Source organism: Asparagus officinalis, chromosome 8 (assembly GCF_001876935.1).
Source record: "Asparagus officinalis chromosome 8, Aspof.V1, whole genome shotgun sequence".
NCBI classification, from domain to species: Eukaryota; Viridiplantae; Streptophyta; class Magnoliopsida; order Asparagales; family Asparagaceae; genus Asparagus; species Asparagus officinalis.
This window is the reverse complement of record NC_033801.1, coordinates 76,457,836-76,475,658: the sequence shown is the minus strand read 5'-3', so window position 1 is coordinate 76,475,658 and position 17,823 is coordinate 76,457,836. Positions and strand designations below refer to the sequence as shown.

Below are 17,823 nucleotides of genomic sequence, written 5' to 3'. Positions count from 1 at the left end.
TCGACAACTGGGTATATAGTGGGAACACCGTTTTTAACAACGTGAACCCCCTACTGAGGACAAGGTTATTCAAGTGAACATGGGAGACGAGATTAATCCAAAACCCATATTCATAAGCGATAGTTTTTTGCCAGAAGAGAAAGAAGACCTTATTACCCTAATACTAGGGTATATTGATGTATTCGCTTGGAACTACGAGGCTATGTCTGGGCTTGATCCCCAAGTGGCTATGCATTAATTAAACATCAAACCAGACGTCAAGCATGTTAAACAATAGCAAAGGCAATTTCGGCCCTAAATCATGAAAGCAATTGAAGCTGAAGTTAAAAAGCTCATCGAGTCAGGATTTATCCGTGAAGAGCAACATCCTGATTGGGTGGCCAATATTATTCCTGTTCTGAAAAAGAACGGGAAGATTCGAGTGTGCATTGACTTCCGTGACTTGAATTCAGCTTGTCCTAAAGATGATTTTTCTTTACCTATCACAGACGTCATTATTGACAATATGTGTGGGTTTGAAAGGATGTCCTTTATGGATGGATTCTCAGGGTACAACCAAATCAAAATGTATCTTGATGATGAAAAGCATACATCCTTTTGAACACCTTCAGGGATATACTATTATACAGTAATGCCCTTTGGATTGAAAAATGCGGGCGCTACCTATCAACACGCTATGACCTCTATCTTTCAAAAACATCTACGGAAGACTGTAGAATGTTACGTTGATGACTTGGTTGTTGACCTCTATCTTTCAAAAACATCTACGGAAGACTGTAGAATGTTACGTTGATGACTTGGTTGTTAAAAGTCGTGACAAGGGAAACCATTTGCACACGGAAGACTGTAGAATGTTACGTTGATGACTTGGTTGTTAAAAGTCGTGACAAGGGAAACCATTTGCACAACATGAAAACAATGTTTGATCTTATGTGAGCGCACCAACTCAAGATGAATCCGACTAAGTCATTTTTAGGGATGGCTAGCGGTAAATTTCTCAGATTCGTGGTCATGGCTAACGGAATTCGTTTGGATCCGGATAAAGTCAAGGCCATCCAAGAATTCCTACCTCCCAGGAATCTTAAGGAGCTTTGAGGCTTACAAGGACGATTGGCATATATTCGTAGGTTTATGTCTAACCTATCTGGGAAATGCTAACCATTCTCAAAACTAATGAAGAAAGGAGTATCCTTTATGTAGGATGATGCTTTCCAGAAAGCGTTCGAAGAGATTAAGCAATATCTCTCTAATCCACCGATATTGGTCGCAGCGAAGTTAGGTAAACCTTTCTTGATATGCATCCGGACTACAGATCATGCATTAGCAGGACTCTTGGCACAAGATGATGAAAAAGGCTATGAACAAGCTGTCTACTATGTCAGTAGGACTCTATCAGGTGCTGAACCTCGTTATCCTCTTATTGAGAAGGAATGTTTAGCACTGGTCTTCACAGTTCAGAAAATACGATATTATTTGGTCGGACAAACCATACATGTCATTTCCCTGATCAATCCTATTCGAGTGTTCATGACACAGCCTAGTGCATTGAATTGGCGACTCGCCAGACGTGCTTTATTGCTTTCCCAATATGACATTCACTTCAAACCTCAAAAAGCAGTGAAAGGTCAGGCTATTTGTGAGCTTATGGCTAATCATCCACTGAAAGAAAAGGCCAAATTATACCAGGACATACCTGATGAGACGTATGAAGCAAACGTCGTCTCTAGAGAACAAGTATGGCAATTGTACTTCGATGGTGCAGCAAGGACAAGTTCTACTGGTCGGGTTATAGCTGGAGTGGGGGTTGTCTTTATCTCTCCCTAAAATCACATACTCCCACGTGCTGTTTCTTTAACAGAGCCTTGTTCTAATAATATGGCTGAATACAATGCTTTATTGGTTGGCCTAGATATAGCCAAACAGCTGGGGGTGAGACACCTAGAAGCGTACGACGATTCTCAACTCATTGTTAATCAAATGAAGGGAGAATATGAGGTTAGGACCTTATTCCTTACCATACAACAACAATCGCATTGGCCAATTCCTTTGAGGGCTTCTACATCAACCATATACCACGTCTCAAGAATACCTATGTTGATGCATTGGCGTCACTGGCGGATACCCTAGCTTTACCCGAAAGTACTACCCAGTAGGTCACAATGACAAGCAGACAATTATTTAAATCAAAGTATACGCTGCAGATCAATGCAGTTGAAGAGGAACCTGCAACACTCGAACCTAAAGATTGGCGATTTTTGATTATCGATTATGTCTTATACGACTTCTTTCCTGAAGGCATCAAGGAAAGAGAATCTATTCGTAGATGAGCACATAGATTCTACTATGATTCTCAATCCCAGACTCTGTATCAAAAATCGTACGATGGGCTTTTGCTTCGCTGTTTGTCAAATAGAGAAGCAAAAGAAGCTCTTAAAGAAGCTCATGATGGCATCTGTGGAGCTCATCAGCCTAGTCCTAAGTTATGGGACCGACTATACAGATTGGGTTATTACTGGCCTATCATGGTACAAGATGATGTCGCTTATGCTAAGTGATGTCATGCCTACCAGATACATGCTAATTACATGCATCGACCGCCCGAGCATCTTCATCTGTCAACCACTTCCTGGCCTTTTGAAACATAGGGAATGGACATTGTTCGCCCAGTGACACCACCCTCTTCTAAAGGACATCGCTTCATCTTAGCGATAACTGATTACTTTTCTAAATGGGCAGAAGCAATCCCGTTGAGAGAAGTCAACACGAGTGATGTTGTTAAATTTTTAAAACATCATGTCGCATACATGTATGGAGTTCCGAGGTGTATCATTCATGACAATGGGCCCCAATTTGTTAGCCAAGTCTTCACCTAATTCTGTGATAAATTCAGGATCAAGAATTTGGCTTCGACGGCTTATAATCCTGCTGCTAATGGGCAAGCAAAAGCATTTAACAAAACCATCGTCAGAATTCTCACTAAGGTAGTGTCGACGAATAAAAGATATTGGAATGAGAAATTGGGTCAAAGTTTGTGGGCTTATCGTACAATGGTTCGCACGCCGACAGGAGCGACACCATATTCCTTGGTATATGGATGTGAAGCCGTATTGCCATTGGAGATCTAAATTACATCTTTACGAATAGCACTCACAATTGGTATGACAATGGAGGAAAGTCATCGCCGACGTCTTGAAGAATTAGAAGCGCTTGATGAAAAGCGACTAATGGCTCAGCAACACATTGAGCTTTATCAAGCTCGGATTTCCAGATCGTTCGATAAGAAGGTTAGATATCGCACGTTCAAAGAAGGCGACTTGGTTCTTGCAATTCGGCGTCCAATGATTTTAAACTCTAAGAAGAAAGGGAAGTTTGAGCCAAAATAGGAAGGACCATTTGTAGTAGAAACTATCTACTCAAAAGGAGCTTATCACCTTATTACTCAAAATGGTGACAAACTTATGATGCCTATCAATGGTAAATTTCTGAAGAAATATTACCCATAAGCTTCACAGTCAAATATGCCTTATAGTAGGAGAAGAAGCAGATAAAGGTAATGATTTCTTTATTTCATCTCCTCCAAATTTCCCTCACTAATCCTCTTCAATAGGATAGTGGGATTATTATTATGTCAATTCTACCTCTGATGGTTGATGGTTTTTCAATAATAGTAACCTACTACGTGATGTGTTGCTTCATGATGTGATTTTTCTAACGTCGTCATTTTCCCAAATGACGTTCGTTTTCTTAACTTAGGCCTACCAAGTGATGTGCCTTCGTTTTCATCATCATCGTCATACTTCTAAAGTCACTAAACGATGTGATCTTCCTAACGTTGTCATTTTCCTAAATGACGTTCGTTTTCCAACTTAGGCCTACCAAGTGATGTGCCTTCGTTTCCATCATCATCGTCATACTGCTTAGTCACTGAACGATGTCATTTTCCTAACGTCGTCATTTTTCCAAATGATGTTCGTTTTTTTAACTTAGGCCTACCAAGTGATGTGCCTTCGTTTCCATCATCATCGTCATACTGCTTAGTCATTGAACGATATCATTTTCCTAACGTAGTCATTTTCCCAAATGACGTTTGTTTTCTTAACTTAGGCCTACCAAGTGATGTGTCTTTGTTTTCCTAACATCGTTATTTTCCCAAATGACGTTCGTTTTCTTAACTTAGGCCTACCAAGTGATGTGCCTTCGTTTCCATCATCATCGTCATACTGCTTAGTCACTGAACGATGTCATTTTCCTAACGTCATCATTTTTCCAAATAATGTTCGTTTTCCAACTTAGGCCTACCAAGTGATGTGCCTTTGTTTCCATCATCATCGTCATACTTCTATAGTCACTGAACGATGTAATTTTCCTAACATCGTCATTTTTCCAAATGACGTTCGTTTTCTAACTTAGGCCTACCAAGTGATGTGTCTCCGTTTTCATCATCATCATCATACTACTTAGTCACTGAACGATGTCATTTTCCAAATGTCGTCATTTTCCCAAATGACGTTCGTTTTCCAACTTAGGCCTACCAAGTGATGTGCCTTCGTTTCCATCATCATCGTCATACTGCTTAGTCGCTGAATGATGACATTTTTCAAACGTCGTTATTTTCCTAAATGACGTTCGTTTTCTAACTTAGGACAACCAAGTGATGTGCATTTGTCGTTGTTATTCTAAGTTATTGAATGACTTGACCATTCCTACATCGTCATTTTTTTGAATAACGTTTGTTTAATAAGTTCGTACTTCGCTATGTTTTGAGCTTCGTTCTTAATACTTGGTTATATTTTGAACCTCTTTATATAAGTTCGTACTTCGCTATGTTTTGAGCTTCGTTCTTAATACTTGGTTATATTTTGAACCTCTTTATCATACATTTGATCTGAAGTCTAAAAGATGAACCTCTTTATCATACATTTGATCTGAAGTCTAAAAGAGACTAAAGATAGAAGAGAAATCTTAGCATTAAAGTCCAAGGGAAACTCTTTGACAACTCATCATACTGAGGGGAAAAGTATGACTAGTCCAACTTAAACGGCAATTGGTAAAGACAACTCAAGTCCGTTGATAGCTGAGGGCTTGCTAAAAATCCTAAATTAGAATGCTTCAGTTATGCAAAAGAACAATATGTGGATAAAATATAAATTTTATTCATATACAGTTAAAAGTACAAAAACTCGAAGTACATAGATCAAACTTAGAAGACTTGAACTACAATACGAGGTTCAGTTATAAGTTCTTTCAACTACAATATGAGGTTCGGTTACAAGTTCTTTTGACGACACTCGGACTACAATATGAAGTTCAAGATTGCACTATGAGCCTCGTCCGCAACAAACTCGTTGTCTTGTTGTTAAAGTTCCATCTTCCGTTCCTGGGTATGAAGTCTTCCCTATACCCAACTTTTAGCTTTGACACTTGTAGAACATGTTTACCTACTTGGGTAAACTATCTACTAATTGAAACACCACAAGCTCTGAGCATAGGATCAGCACTTTTCCCATCTCCGCAAAACGTGAAGACAGCTCTAACATTGTTGCTGACTCCTCTCAAAAGAAGCACTTCACTGAGTCTGTGAAGTTGCCGCATAGACCGAAGTCCAGCAAAGGGACTGCATGCTTGGGGGTGCATAGCATGCCAAAACAGTGAGCATATTTGGATTCAAGATATCTCATAGGAGGTACATTCAAAAGTCCAAAAGGTTGTCGAAATATGTCCTGATTTCGACTCTGGGACACTGAGAAATCCTCAAATGAGCGAGCTACTACAAAGACCAAGAGATTAGGGATCGGGTCAGAAGAGTTACCTAAAGTGACAAAGTCATCAACTTTGCCTACCTCATCGGCGATGATTATCGGAGCTTGGAATCTAATAGGAAGCAAAGGTGGAAGTCTTAAAATGGTTTGTTTCCTCTTAATCATTTTGGAAGCAAGGCACAGAGAGGAAGATGAATCCTCTTGAAAAGCGACTGCCTAATTATAAGCGAAGGAGCCAACCAAGTGGCTGGGATTCATTACACGAATTCCTAAACACTGAATCGCCAAAGGGTGCTAAGAACGAAGTGGCGCAATCAATTGCATTCATAATTAATGCTAAAGAAAACGTGGCTCGAAGTGACGCATTAAGTGCTCAAGACTTAACGCTGACGAGATGAAACAACAAATTCTCATGGATTAATAGTCTTGGAACTGTTGAAAGTTGTCACGTCATTCATTGAGATTTATTCTCATTCCTAAGTCAAAAAATAACGAGGGTCACCCCTCGTTATTTTTTGACTTAGGTATTAAAACTCGATCGAAAGTGGATTCGAACCTCGTCTTCGACGAAGGGAATCCCTCTATTCGAACTCAAGTGTTAAAACTTGATGGAAATTGGATCCAAACCTCGTCTTCGACGAAGGTTGTTTCTTTAATTATACTTAAATATTAGATCCGAACCTCATCTTAGACGAAGGTCGTTCCTCTAATTGAACTCAAGTATTGAGACTTGACTAAAATTGGATCTGAACCTCATCTTTAACGAAGGTCGTTCCTTTAATTATACTTAAATATTGGATCCGAACCTCGTCTTAGACGAAGGTCGTTCCTCTAATTGAACTCAAATATTGAGACTTGATCAAAATTGGATCCGAACCTCGTCTTCGATGAAGGTCGTTCCTTGGATTTTACTCAAGTATTGAAACTCAATTGAGATCGGATTTGAACCTCGTCTTCCATGAAGGTCATTCCACTAATTGGGTTCAAACGCCGAGGTTTAATTGAATGAGACCAGAACCTCATTATGTCAAATACAAATTGGAATATTGAATCCAACCTCGTATCAAAGTAACAAGGTTCGTACTTCAAGTCTTAAAATCACAAAGCAACGAAGTTCATGAACTTTGGCATTAGATTATGCATTGAAGTACAAACTAGAGTTAGTGAACAAAGACATCCTAAATTCTACTTATAAAAAAAATGTGAGGAAGGAGCCTACAAATGTCCGATAAAGAAAATGGAGCTAAATGGACCTAGTGATCTGACGAATCTCCGCAGCAAGCTTAGCTATGGATTCCTGGTTTTCTACCTCAACGTCAGCCAAAGCATGTCTACGCAGCTCCTCATTGGAATAGATGCTCATGTCATTTATATTTTTTTCTAACTGATCCATTCGATCAATTTCGGCTTGAAACAAGGGCTGATGTTGCATTTGTTTTGAAGCTAATGTCTGCCTCATGTCTGTCATGCCCGCTAACTCTGCTTCAGCCTTCGCCAGTTAGGCCTGAAGAGCCTTGAGTTTAGCTTGAAGATGGTCGACCTGACGTTGCTTTTGAAGTTTGGCGTTTGCAACCTTTCTACCCTCACGAGACAAATTCTCTTCAATCTCTTTAAACTCCTTAATTCGTTGCTTGGTCTCAAGCAATTGACGATCAAGTTCAAATAAGGAGTCATTCCTTTGCCGCATAGTTTGCATGGCCCATTCCTCAGCTAAAGGGTAAAGAGATCGAGACCGACGATCTTGCCATCGATTGAAAAGATCTTCAACCTTGGTCAGGTGCAACCAATACAGCAACACTACAAGGTCGAAGGTCAAATTCTTCATCAAGTCCAAGAAAGGCACCAACACCTCTTTAACCTCTACAAAATTCCCTCCATGGTCTAAAACCTAAGCCGAAGATTCTCTCAGAATGCTGAGAAAGTTCTCCGATATTTTTGATATGGCAAAATTTCTCGTCGAAAGTGGAGGAGAAGTGTGTGTGCTACTAAAGGACACCGTTGCATAAGTAGCGGCAGAAAAAACTCTAGCTGCTGTGAAAACTGGTGGCGCATTAGTTGTAGCAACTATTGCAGTAGTGGTAGGAACAGCAGTGATTGCGGTACTTGGTACGACGCGAGTCTCAGTCGTTGCAATAGAACTCGTAGACATAACACTGGTATCCATAGTTGATGTAGCTTCAGCTATGGTGGTTGGTGCAGATTCATTGCCCTCGGCTTCTTCAAGAGTAACAGTCAGATTATCAGCTGCGCCTACTTCTATAGCCAGACTTGAAGGCACCCTACTTTTAGTAGAATCATCAGAAGCTGGTCTCGCCTTAATTCCTACATCGGTAAAAGCAATGGAATCTGTGGAAATAACTAAGCATGGCGAACAAAGTCGTTAATATCTTAGAAATCTAGAAAGGTAAATGACTATACGCCTATCTTACCAGGATCAACATGAGTGTCTTCGGTGTGAGTACTCAACACCGAACGTAGTCCAGAGCGGAGTCGAGCTAGATGAATCTCATCCTCAAGCTCCGAATCTGTCTGAACACTGAGTGACTCTATCAAAGGAGTCATGGGCGGAGAAATATTACGCCTTGGTCTTTTGGCGACGCGTTTAGACTTACGCATTCGCTTAATTTCCTTAGACTTTTCCCCTACTTGTCTCGAGGCCTCTTCTTCTACAGTTTGTTCTGAATAAGAAGTATCAGAGGGAAACAAATCAAAACTAAGACATGTCAAAGTTAACATACCAGTGATCCCTTTGTCGGGATATGGTTCCTTAAGAACCGGGGATTATCGATGAGAGCCTTCAGCAGTAGATCCATGTGGAGGAGGCTCACAAGGTTCGACCATAGGGGCGAAATCCTCAAATCCACCAAGATTTGCTCCGTCTCTAAGAGCATCTCCTATATCGGAAGGAGTCGGTATGTGGCTCCCATATTCATCAACGTGAGGAGATCTATGAGATATGTTCTCATTCAGAGCTGCGTCTATCTCCTCTTGAGTTTCATGAGGGCTAGGAGGACTGGTTTCCTCTACCTCGGCACTCTCTTCAGCATATAAGAACTCTTTGAGTCCTGGTATGCAACTTCGCCTATAAGCATTTCCAGATCTGTATCGATGCTGGATGTATCACAATCCTAAAGAATTGACATTGAAATTAGGAATCGCTGCATTTTCCATACAGTACCACTTACAATAAGCAAGTGTGGTCCGAAGCTACGAATTTTGTGGTGGAAGCAAGAAACGAGCACATGTGCCGCCGGTAATAGTCCAATACCAAGCTCTAGCCCTAATAATCAAGCTACAACCCTCAGATATTAGTTGAGTATTGGGATTACCAACGTACAACTGAGTGTACCCGAATTGGTGAATGAAGTAACAAGGCAAGTAAGGCTCTAACACGCACACTAGGCTGAAATGATAAATATGATACCCATGGTGAATGGTCATAAGCCACATGAAGCAGCCAAGTGATAGAGAAGAATAGCCCCAGCCATTGGATGCATCCACAAGGGCCTGTCCGTAACTGGTTTCGGGAAAATGCGGAAAGCATCGATTGAATTCCCATCTCTTGTGGTCGGGGAGAATGCATCTTACCATGGCCAAGTAATGGTGCTCCCAGTCTAAATTCTCCAACCTTTGAATGAAGGAGATGATTTCACCCTCTGTACGAGCAGAAGGCATGCCCATAAGGGTTGGACAATGCAGAACAACCCATGTCATGAAATAAGTGTATGGCAAGCCAACCTTTGGATTCTCGTTGCCACGACAGAATTGGTAACATAAACTCCACAATCCATAGTGGATGCGAGCAATCATGGCAAGAAGAAGGGCATAAGAATGGTCGTGTGCTAAACATACGGCTGGGAACACCACTTCCATTGGCAGCAAGTCGAAACTTCCAGAAACGACATTGACTTGATGAAGCCATAGCATGAGATATCTAGCCAGCAAAGCCTTGGAAGAGATAGGCTCTCCACCTTGAAAGAAATAACTCTCAAAGGTTGTACTAACTGGATAACCTTGTTCATCCGATTCTGATATGCAATGCACAGGCGGATAAGTGAGTACTCATCCCGACAATTCACTCGCGTCACAAGGACCCAAGGGCACCACGGGATCATTTTTATGCTCCAAATTCTTGAAGAGATATTGGGCCCAGATGTTATGGCTAAGGAGTTTCTCACCCCTCTTATTGAGCCATCCTTCCACATTCATACAAATGTGATAATGACACATTACTTCCCAAAAGGTCTCTACCACTTAGGGTTGTTCCTTATCTAGAGGAACTAATTCCCGTTGACCTGGGATATACTCCTCATACGGATAATTCTCATTCGGCAGCCCGGAGAATTCTTCCATCTCGTGAAGAGCAATCCCTATCTCTCTATCAGGAGTAAAAAAGTACGGGTTGTAGAATTATACAACTCCAAAATACCAAAGAACTGGTGGGAATTATTGATCAACCCGAATTGTTATACAACTCCAAAATACCAAAGAACTGGTGGGAATTATTGATCAACCCGAATTGTGTCGCCCTGATGGGCGCATAAAGACCAAACTTTTGTCAACCCGAATTGTGTCGCCCTGATGGGCGCATAAAGACCAAACTTTTGCAGGTCCTCTTGGTTCTCCTGCAAAATGTATTCGGTGATACGAGGCCACTATTGTGTAGGACTCTAATAAGACCAGCCTGGAGTTCTAAAGTCTTTGACAGGGAATTGACCGTTTCTCCTAAAGAACGTACGACAAAAAGTGTTAGCCTCCTCAGCAGTCTCACCAATAGGGAGTTCTTTTTGAAAAAGCCCAAGGTGTAATCCGGTGATGTAACGTCCACCACTATCCATCTTTGCGCCGCTCTGAGAAAAGTGGCCACATATGATCCCATCTTGTATTGGGGTTAAATCCCAGTCCATTCTTCTAGGAGCCGAGACAATCTTCAAAGTAGTAAGAGAAACATCACGCTCCATCCGAGGCAGGAACAAATTTTGGCCATTTATAGTTCTAAGCCATTCGTAAGTCCCGATATCCAACAAGTCAGGATCCTCTGAAGAGTCTCCAAATAAGAGAATAGGCTTCACCATAGGTTCATGATTAATAGACTCTAATGGAGCATCAGTGATCATACGCCTAAACATGGAAACTAAAGGTTCAGAGAGGAGATCAACTTCTTCTAGCCCCTGTTCTCCAAACAAAAGAATACTCTCAAGGGCAAAGTAACGAGGATGAATTGTAGTCGCTTGAGTACCATCCGCTCCGAGATCACCACGTTGGGGAAGTAGAGTAGAAGGATATATGCACAAAAAGATAAACAATATTAGTCTCAAACAGCAGTCACGGCCAAATAACACGAAGGTCATTCTGGCAACGAACATCAAAAGTCATTCGAATGATGAACCTCGTGTTACAACAAAATGTTAAACTTCATTGGCTGAGCAAGCCCATTCAATCTCGACAGCGATAATGAGGTTCGTCAGTGTAGCGAGGTTCGTTGGAGAACACGAAGTTCATCATCTGAAGACAAAATTCACCAATCCAACGAACATAGTTGATGAAAATGTTAGCCTTCTTGTTTTTATGATGTTTAACAAATAATTTACTTCTAATATTGTTTGTCTAGTATTTTTGTTTTCGTATTTATTCTAGGCAAACAACGAGTTGGAGGATGGATAGAATTGCGCATTCACAATCATATCTAATGGAGGTTGGCGGAATTGTGGAGTGAAGCCATACAATTCAAGTTGAAGATCCAAGTTCAAGCTTCATCCGCAAGTTTACCAAGTTGAGCTACAATGAAGATCAAGATCAAGCTTAGGTAATATTTAGTTTAGGTTTATATTATGTGTGTTAGTACTTTAAGCTCAATATTATACACACATATTTTATTGGTTTCCTTGTATATATATATAGTTATATATATACACACACATTATAGTTTTGGTTTTGTATATATATAGTTATATATATACATATATGTTTTGGTTTGATAGTTTTCAAGTTTTAATATGAAACAATTTAATATAATTAGAAAACATATTTTTGTTTCATACTTATATGCATATATATGATTTCATCAATATCAATTTTATTTAGCTCAATGAAATCATGTTTTAGTGCAATATATGTGTATTTTGATAAAATACTACATTCATTGTTTATAGATTTCATAACAATAGTTTACATCTTTCTTCAAGTCTATAAAATCATTTTGTAAAGTTTCAAAATATGGTTTAGGCAAAATGTCAAAATTCATATGTTTACATTTCTATGTTTTGGACCTCCTTACAAAATGATGATATTTTACATTTGGGAAGTCTTTTTTAAAAACCAGTTTTTGTAGCATGTGTATTATCATGTCTACAATCATTTTCCAAAGTTTTACATTTTTTTGAATTTATTTTTATTTTTAAACAGGGTTTTAAAATTAGAAAATCAACTTTCAAACTATTCTGTTCATGTATCTGTTTGCGGTCAACCGCCACGGTCGACCGTACCTGAGTTTTTACCTACGGAGTCAAACAGAAACTTTCGTGGTCGACCGCCACGGTCGATCGTCAGCTCGAATTTTCCCACGGTCGACCGCCAAAGTCTCTGGAAAATTCTCAGCTTTAAAAATGGCTCGCGATCGACCGCGAGATTTTCACGGTCGACCGTCGTATACTCCAATGGCTATTTCGTACAGAATCTGATTTTGGATTCTGTGGGCTTTTTGGTCTTTTGTTTGGGGTTTTTGGCTGAGGTTTTGGGTGGCTATATATACCCCTTTGATCTCAGTTCTTCAATAACCTAAGAGAATGTTTTAAAAGAGTTTAACAAGGGTTTAAACTTGTTTAGTATTTGTTTAAAAGAGTGTTTAAGAAGCTTTTAAGCAATTGAGAGTTTTGGGTTTGTGAAATCAATTTCACAAGAGCTTGAGGAGATCCTATTGGTGCTTGAGCATCCAACTATCCTTCTTCAATCTCTTGATCTATTGAGAAGTTTTCTAAACTCTATTTTCTAGCTTTGTATATATTTGCTTGCTTATAATTTTATTAAAGCTAGTTTTGTATTGAGTTTAGATTTGATTTACCTCTTTGTTACACACACCCACATTGAGCTTATTGTATTTTCATGCATAGTATAATTGGGTTGGTGAGAGTTATAACAATTGAGAGTGAGCTTACATTGAGTTCTCATCTATTGTAGAGAACAAATCATTTGTTATATTATGAGATTGTAAAGTTTTCAGTGAGCTAGAAAACCGAGTGTGAGGAGTGTAGACGTTGATCGGTGAACGTTGAAAACCGATATTGTAAGTGTTTGTGAATGTTAATCGGTAAGCGTTGAAAACCGACATTATGAGGTGTAAACGTTATTCGGGTGAGCATAGAAAACCCAATTGTGATAGTGGTGTTGGCCCTATAGTTTTAATGATGATTTGTCAAATAATTTATCGCTAATCTATTCTCTAGTTTTTGTTATTTTGTTTTTCTCTTTACAAGTAATTCAACACACGATAATCAAGCGTTAAAGATTTAAGTTCATGTGTGTGCATTCACCTAGGTATAAGTTTAGTTTGCCTACATATATCGTATGTTTATATGTAAGCTCAATATATGTACACTTAACACATTTTTGACGTTTTCTATCATATAAATAATTTTTCATCAAACTTTGTTACAATAGTGTTTATTTCATGTTTACAGCTCATTCATACTTTATTATATATATATAATGTATGCATGATATATATATATGGAGTTTTCACAAACGAAAATTGATTTTCCAAAAATTCCTTTTCAAACATGTTTATTTCATCATTTAGAAACTTTCCTAAAGTTTTACTATTTTTGGAATTAATTTGATATTTTTAATGTATTTTCAAAATCAGCTCAAAACATATCATATGTCATGTATCAGTTTGCGGTCGACCGCCACGGTCGACCGCCAGCAGTAATTTTTATTAGTATGAGCTTTATGTGCTCGCGGTCGACCGTGAATCCATTAGAGACTTTTGCGGTCGACCGCCAGCCTTTAATTCCTATGCTCAGCCTTTTTGTGCCTCGCGGTCGACCGCGAGATTTCCAAGGTCGACCACCGATCTTATAATTGCTTTCCAACGGCTATTTTCTGATTTGATTTTTTGGAGTTGTTTTGGTCTTTTCAAGTTTGTTCTAGCTGATATGTTGAGTGGGTATAAATACCCCATTGCTGCTCTCTTTCAAACAATCAAGTTTTGTTTTTAACAAAATCTTAAGTGTGTTTAAAAGAGTTGTTTAAGCTGATTTCATCAGTCTGTTTCAAAAGAAGTTTTCCTACTACAAGAAGAGGATTTTTAATCGCATCATCAACTGTTCTTCTTGTCTATGGAGAAGTTTTCCTAACTCATCTTTTCATATAGCTTATAATTTCATTTTCATATCATAGCTATATTTATTGAGTTACATATTTTTCATTCACTGTTATCATACACACAATATTGAGCTTAATATCTTCATACTATATAGTGTGGGTTGTGGGGTGTGATTTAGTGTGTGTGAGCTTCATTTGCGTTCTCACATGTTGTTGAGAACAAACCATTGTATTTAATCTTCATTTGTGAGTATTACTTGTAATACACTTGTACATCGAGAGAAGTGTGAGGCGAGAGATGGGGTCGAATCCAATAGGAGTGGCGTCGGTTGACGAACCTAGGGAGAGGTTGCATCTGATCACTTGAGGAGGAGGACACGGGCTAGGTTCCTACACTTAGTGTGTAAAGTATGATTGCATAGTGTTTGTTGTGTGAGAGTTTTCGGTAAGCTTGTAAATCGAGTGTGTAGAAGTTTCGGCTTCCAAACCGGATTGTGATAGTAGAGATCTCCTCGAGGTGAGGAGCGGGCTTCCAAACCGGATTGTGATAGTAGAGATCTCCTCGAGGTGAGGAGCGGGGACGTAGGTCGTGGTGACTGAACAATTAGTATCAGAGCTTGGTACTCTTTGATTTAAGGACTAATCACCTTGAGTTAAAGATCCAAGTTATCGTTTTTGTGCTAATCTAGTGTTGATTGCTTTTTGCTTCTTGCATATAATCATTATGGATATGTATGATGCATCTAGTCTAGGTTATGCTATTAATGTTGCTCCTCGTTTGGATGTTTTCCCTTATGCTCAATGGCGTGTTAGATTCAAACTTTTTGTTCAATCTAAACAATTTAATTTATGGGAAATTATTGAGGATGCCTATATTGCTCCGATTATGGAAAAATCCAAATGGAGTGAAAATGATAAAAGATTGTTTAATATGAACAAGCTTTTGTTAGAATATTTGCTTAATGCTTTTCACTCTTTATTTTATAATAAATTTGCTAATTTTGATAGTACTTACGTCTTATGGAAATTTATTGAAGCACATGAAGGGGACTTGGATGCTATTCAACAAGCGTTGGAAAATCCCGCTTTGAGTTCTAAAGAAGCCTCATCTCCATGTACAATACCACTAGGTGATAACCCTAGTGAGGTATGCGAGCTTGATAACGATGATATTATTACTTTTGATGAGCTTGCTCTTGAGTTTGAAAAATTACACAATTGCTATATTGATGTAAAGAGTAAGTATGTAAATATGAAATCCACTCATGAAACACTAGCCACTAAGTTTAATTTTATTGCAAATGAAAATATAATTCTTAAAGAATGCAATAAAAATTTAAGAATTGAAAATGCTAGTTTGCTTCATGAAAAACATGATGCCATGTTAGAAGTAGATAAGTTGGAATCTATGATGAAAAATCTTATTTATCCTACTTCTAGTAGCAATGCTTGTATGCACAATGATGAATTGAATCAAATGAAAAAACGTATATCTACCTTAGATTCAACACTAAACACTTGTATTGCTAATAATAAAAAGCTTATGGACTTGTGTGTAAAATACAATGTTAATTCTTCTAAGAAACCTATTCACTATGCACACATGTATGACAAAATTCATAAATGTTCTATTTGCGGTCTTAAAGGTCATTTAGCCCAATTTTGTCATAATGCACAAAAAATTGACAAGCCCATTCATGATTGTGCATCCCATCAAGCTTCTTCATCTCATACACATGTACACATACATAGTGTAAATCATAGACATGCTCATGTGTATAAATGTGATTATTGTGGTCGTTTTGGTCATTTGGCCATGTTTTGTTTCGATTTGAAAGATCGTTTGCAAAATAGTTACAAAGAAAAATCTATTTTTGTAAATGAACCACGTGTATTTCATTTCGGTCAACGCAAACCATTCAAACCTCTACATTGCACAAATTGCAATCGTATGGGTCATGTTTACGATTTTTGTTTTGATCGTATCGGTGCACAAAATACGCCTAAACGGGTTCATAACCCTAGGGCCTTGGATTTACATGATCGGGGTCATGTCCCAAATTTTAGCAGTACCAAAATGATTTGGGTACCAAAATGAGTTTTGAAACTATCGTTGTGATTTTTTTGTTTTATAGTTGTTTTTGAGTTTTAATGGTAATTTTGTTTTAATTAAGCTAAAATAAAATATTTTCGTGATTTAAATAGCTAAGAACTTCTTATATATTCTTATATATAAATAATAAACATAAAACAAATTTTTATTTAAGTCCAAATTGCATTTCTCTCAAAATCCAGATTTTAAAAATTACCTATGCTTTAATTCTTCTCGCGGTCGCCCGCCACGGTCGACCGTCGAAGTTTCTGGAAGTTGTTACGGTCGACCGCCGCGGTCGACCGCAAGAATTTTTCTGCATCGATTTTGTTTTGACTTCGGGTTTCGGTTAATTTATGGATACTGTTCTTAACCCGAATGGATCACCACCATTGATTTTATCATTGAACCGATCCAAGCCATTCCTTCTTCTCCTCTTATGATCCGACCCTCTTCTTCTTCCTCATTCAAAAATTTTTCCCCAAATCTGGCAGTTCTTCCCTCGGTCACCCGCAGCATCTCTTCGATCGACCGCGACCAACCTTTCATCAAATTTCGTGTTGGAAATTTGTTGGGTAATCTCTCATCTTTTAATTTCTTTTCTTGCTCTAGAGTTTCAACATTTCAATTCTAGGGTTTTGGTTTAAGGTTTATTCATTTGTACTTATTGTGCTCTATTTTCATTTCTAGGGTTTTATATTTCAGTCTAATTTCATTCAAACCCTAATTGATCGTATCTATCACAATGCCTCCCAAGAAAAGATCTAAGCCTGAGTCTGGTTCCTCATCTTCCATTTCCTTCCACTATGAGGATTATCTTCTGTACAAACCCTTTATTAAGAAATATAGGGAACTGTGTAAACTAAAAATCCTGCCCAGTAGATATATCAAATATGAGGAACTAGCCATATATGATATTCATGATATTTTACATGCTGTTGGTTTGCATAATCTGCTTGATGTGGAACGTAAAGTTCTGTATTATCCTTTTCTTGTTTATCTTTTTTATGCAAACTTATCTGTTTCATCTACTGCTGATGGTCTCCAAACCATCACCACATCTGTTAAAAACATTCAGATCTCTTATTCTGCCGACGAGCTTGCGGGAATCCTTAAGATTCCAACAAGTGACGTTGAGCTTATGTCTATTGATCACACCGATCAAGCTGTGAACGATATCTTGTTTAAGCCCGGTTGCACCTATCCTATGAACAACAAATCACTCAATCCTACTGCCAAAATTATAGCTCGTATTGTTGCTCATAATCTCATTCCCAAAACCGGTAGCTTTGATCATTTTTCCCCTGATAAGGTTAATGCTATTTATGCCATTTTTCCCAAAATAAAAGTGAATTGGGAAAATATTTTTCTTAAGAACATGGCATGCAAGCATTACAAATTTCTTCCTTTTGGCAGCTTCATCACCCTCATTCTTCAACACTTCGGTGTTGCTCTAACCAATGAACCCAAAGTTGATCCGGGTAAGGAAAACTTTGATAGAGTCTCTCTCTCCCATATGCAACTTTCTGACTCATTATCTAATCCTGCTAAGCCATCATCTTCCCGTTCTTAGTCTAGAGCTTCAACCTCCTCCACTTCTGATATCTGTGCCCGATTGGATCGTCTTGAGACTCAGGTCTCATCTATTCA

At 38.6% G+C, this 17,823-nt stretch overlaps 1 protein-coding gene across 1 annotated transcript; it reads left to right on the top strand.

Annotated features, from left to right (window-relative positions):
* On the top strand, window positions 302-2,555 carry LOC109821396. Its single transcript, XM_020387585.1, has 3 exons — window positions 302-421; window positions 1,201-1,785; window positions 2,361-2,555. The coding sequence occupies exons 1-3, from the start codon at window positions 302-304 to the stop codon at window positions 2,553-2,555; spliced, it is 900 nt and encodes a 299-aa protein (XP_020243174.1).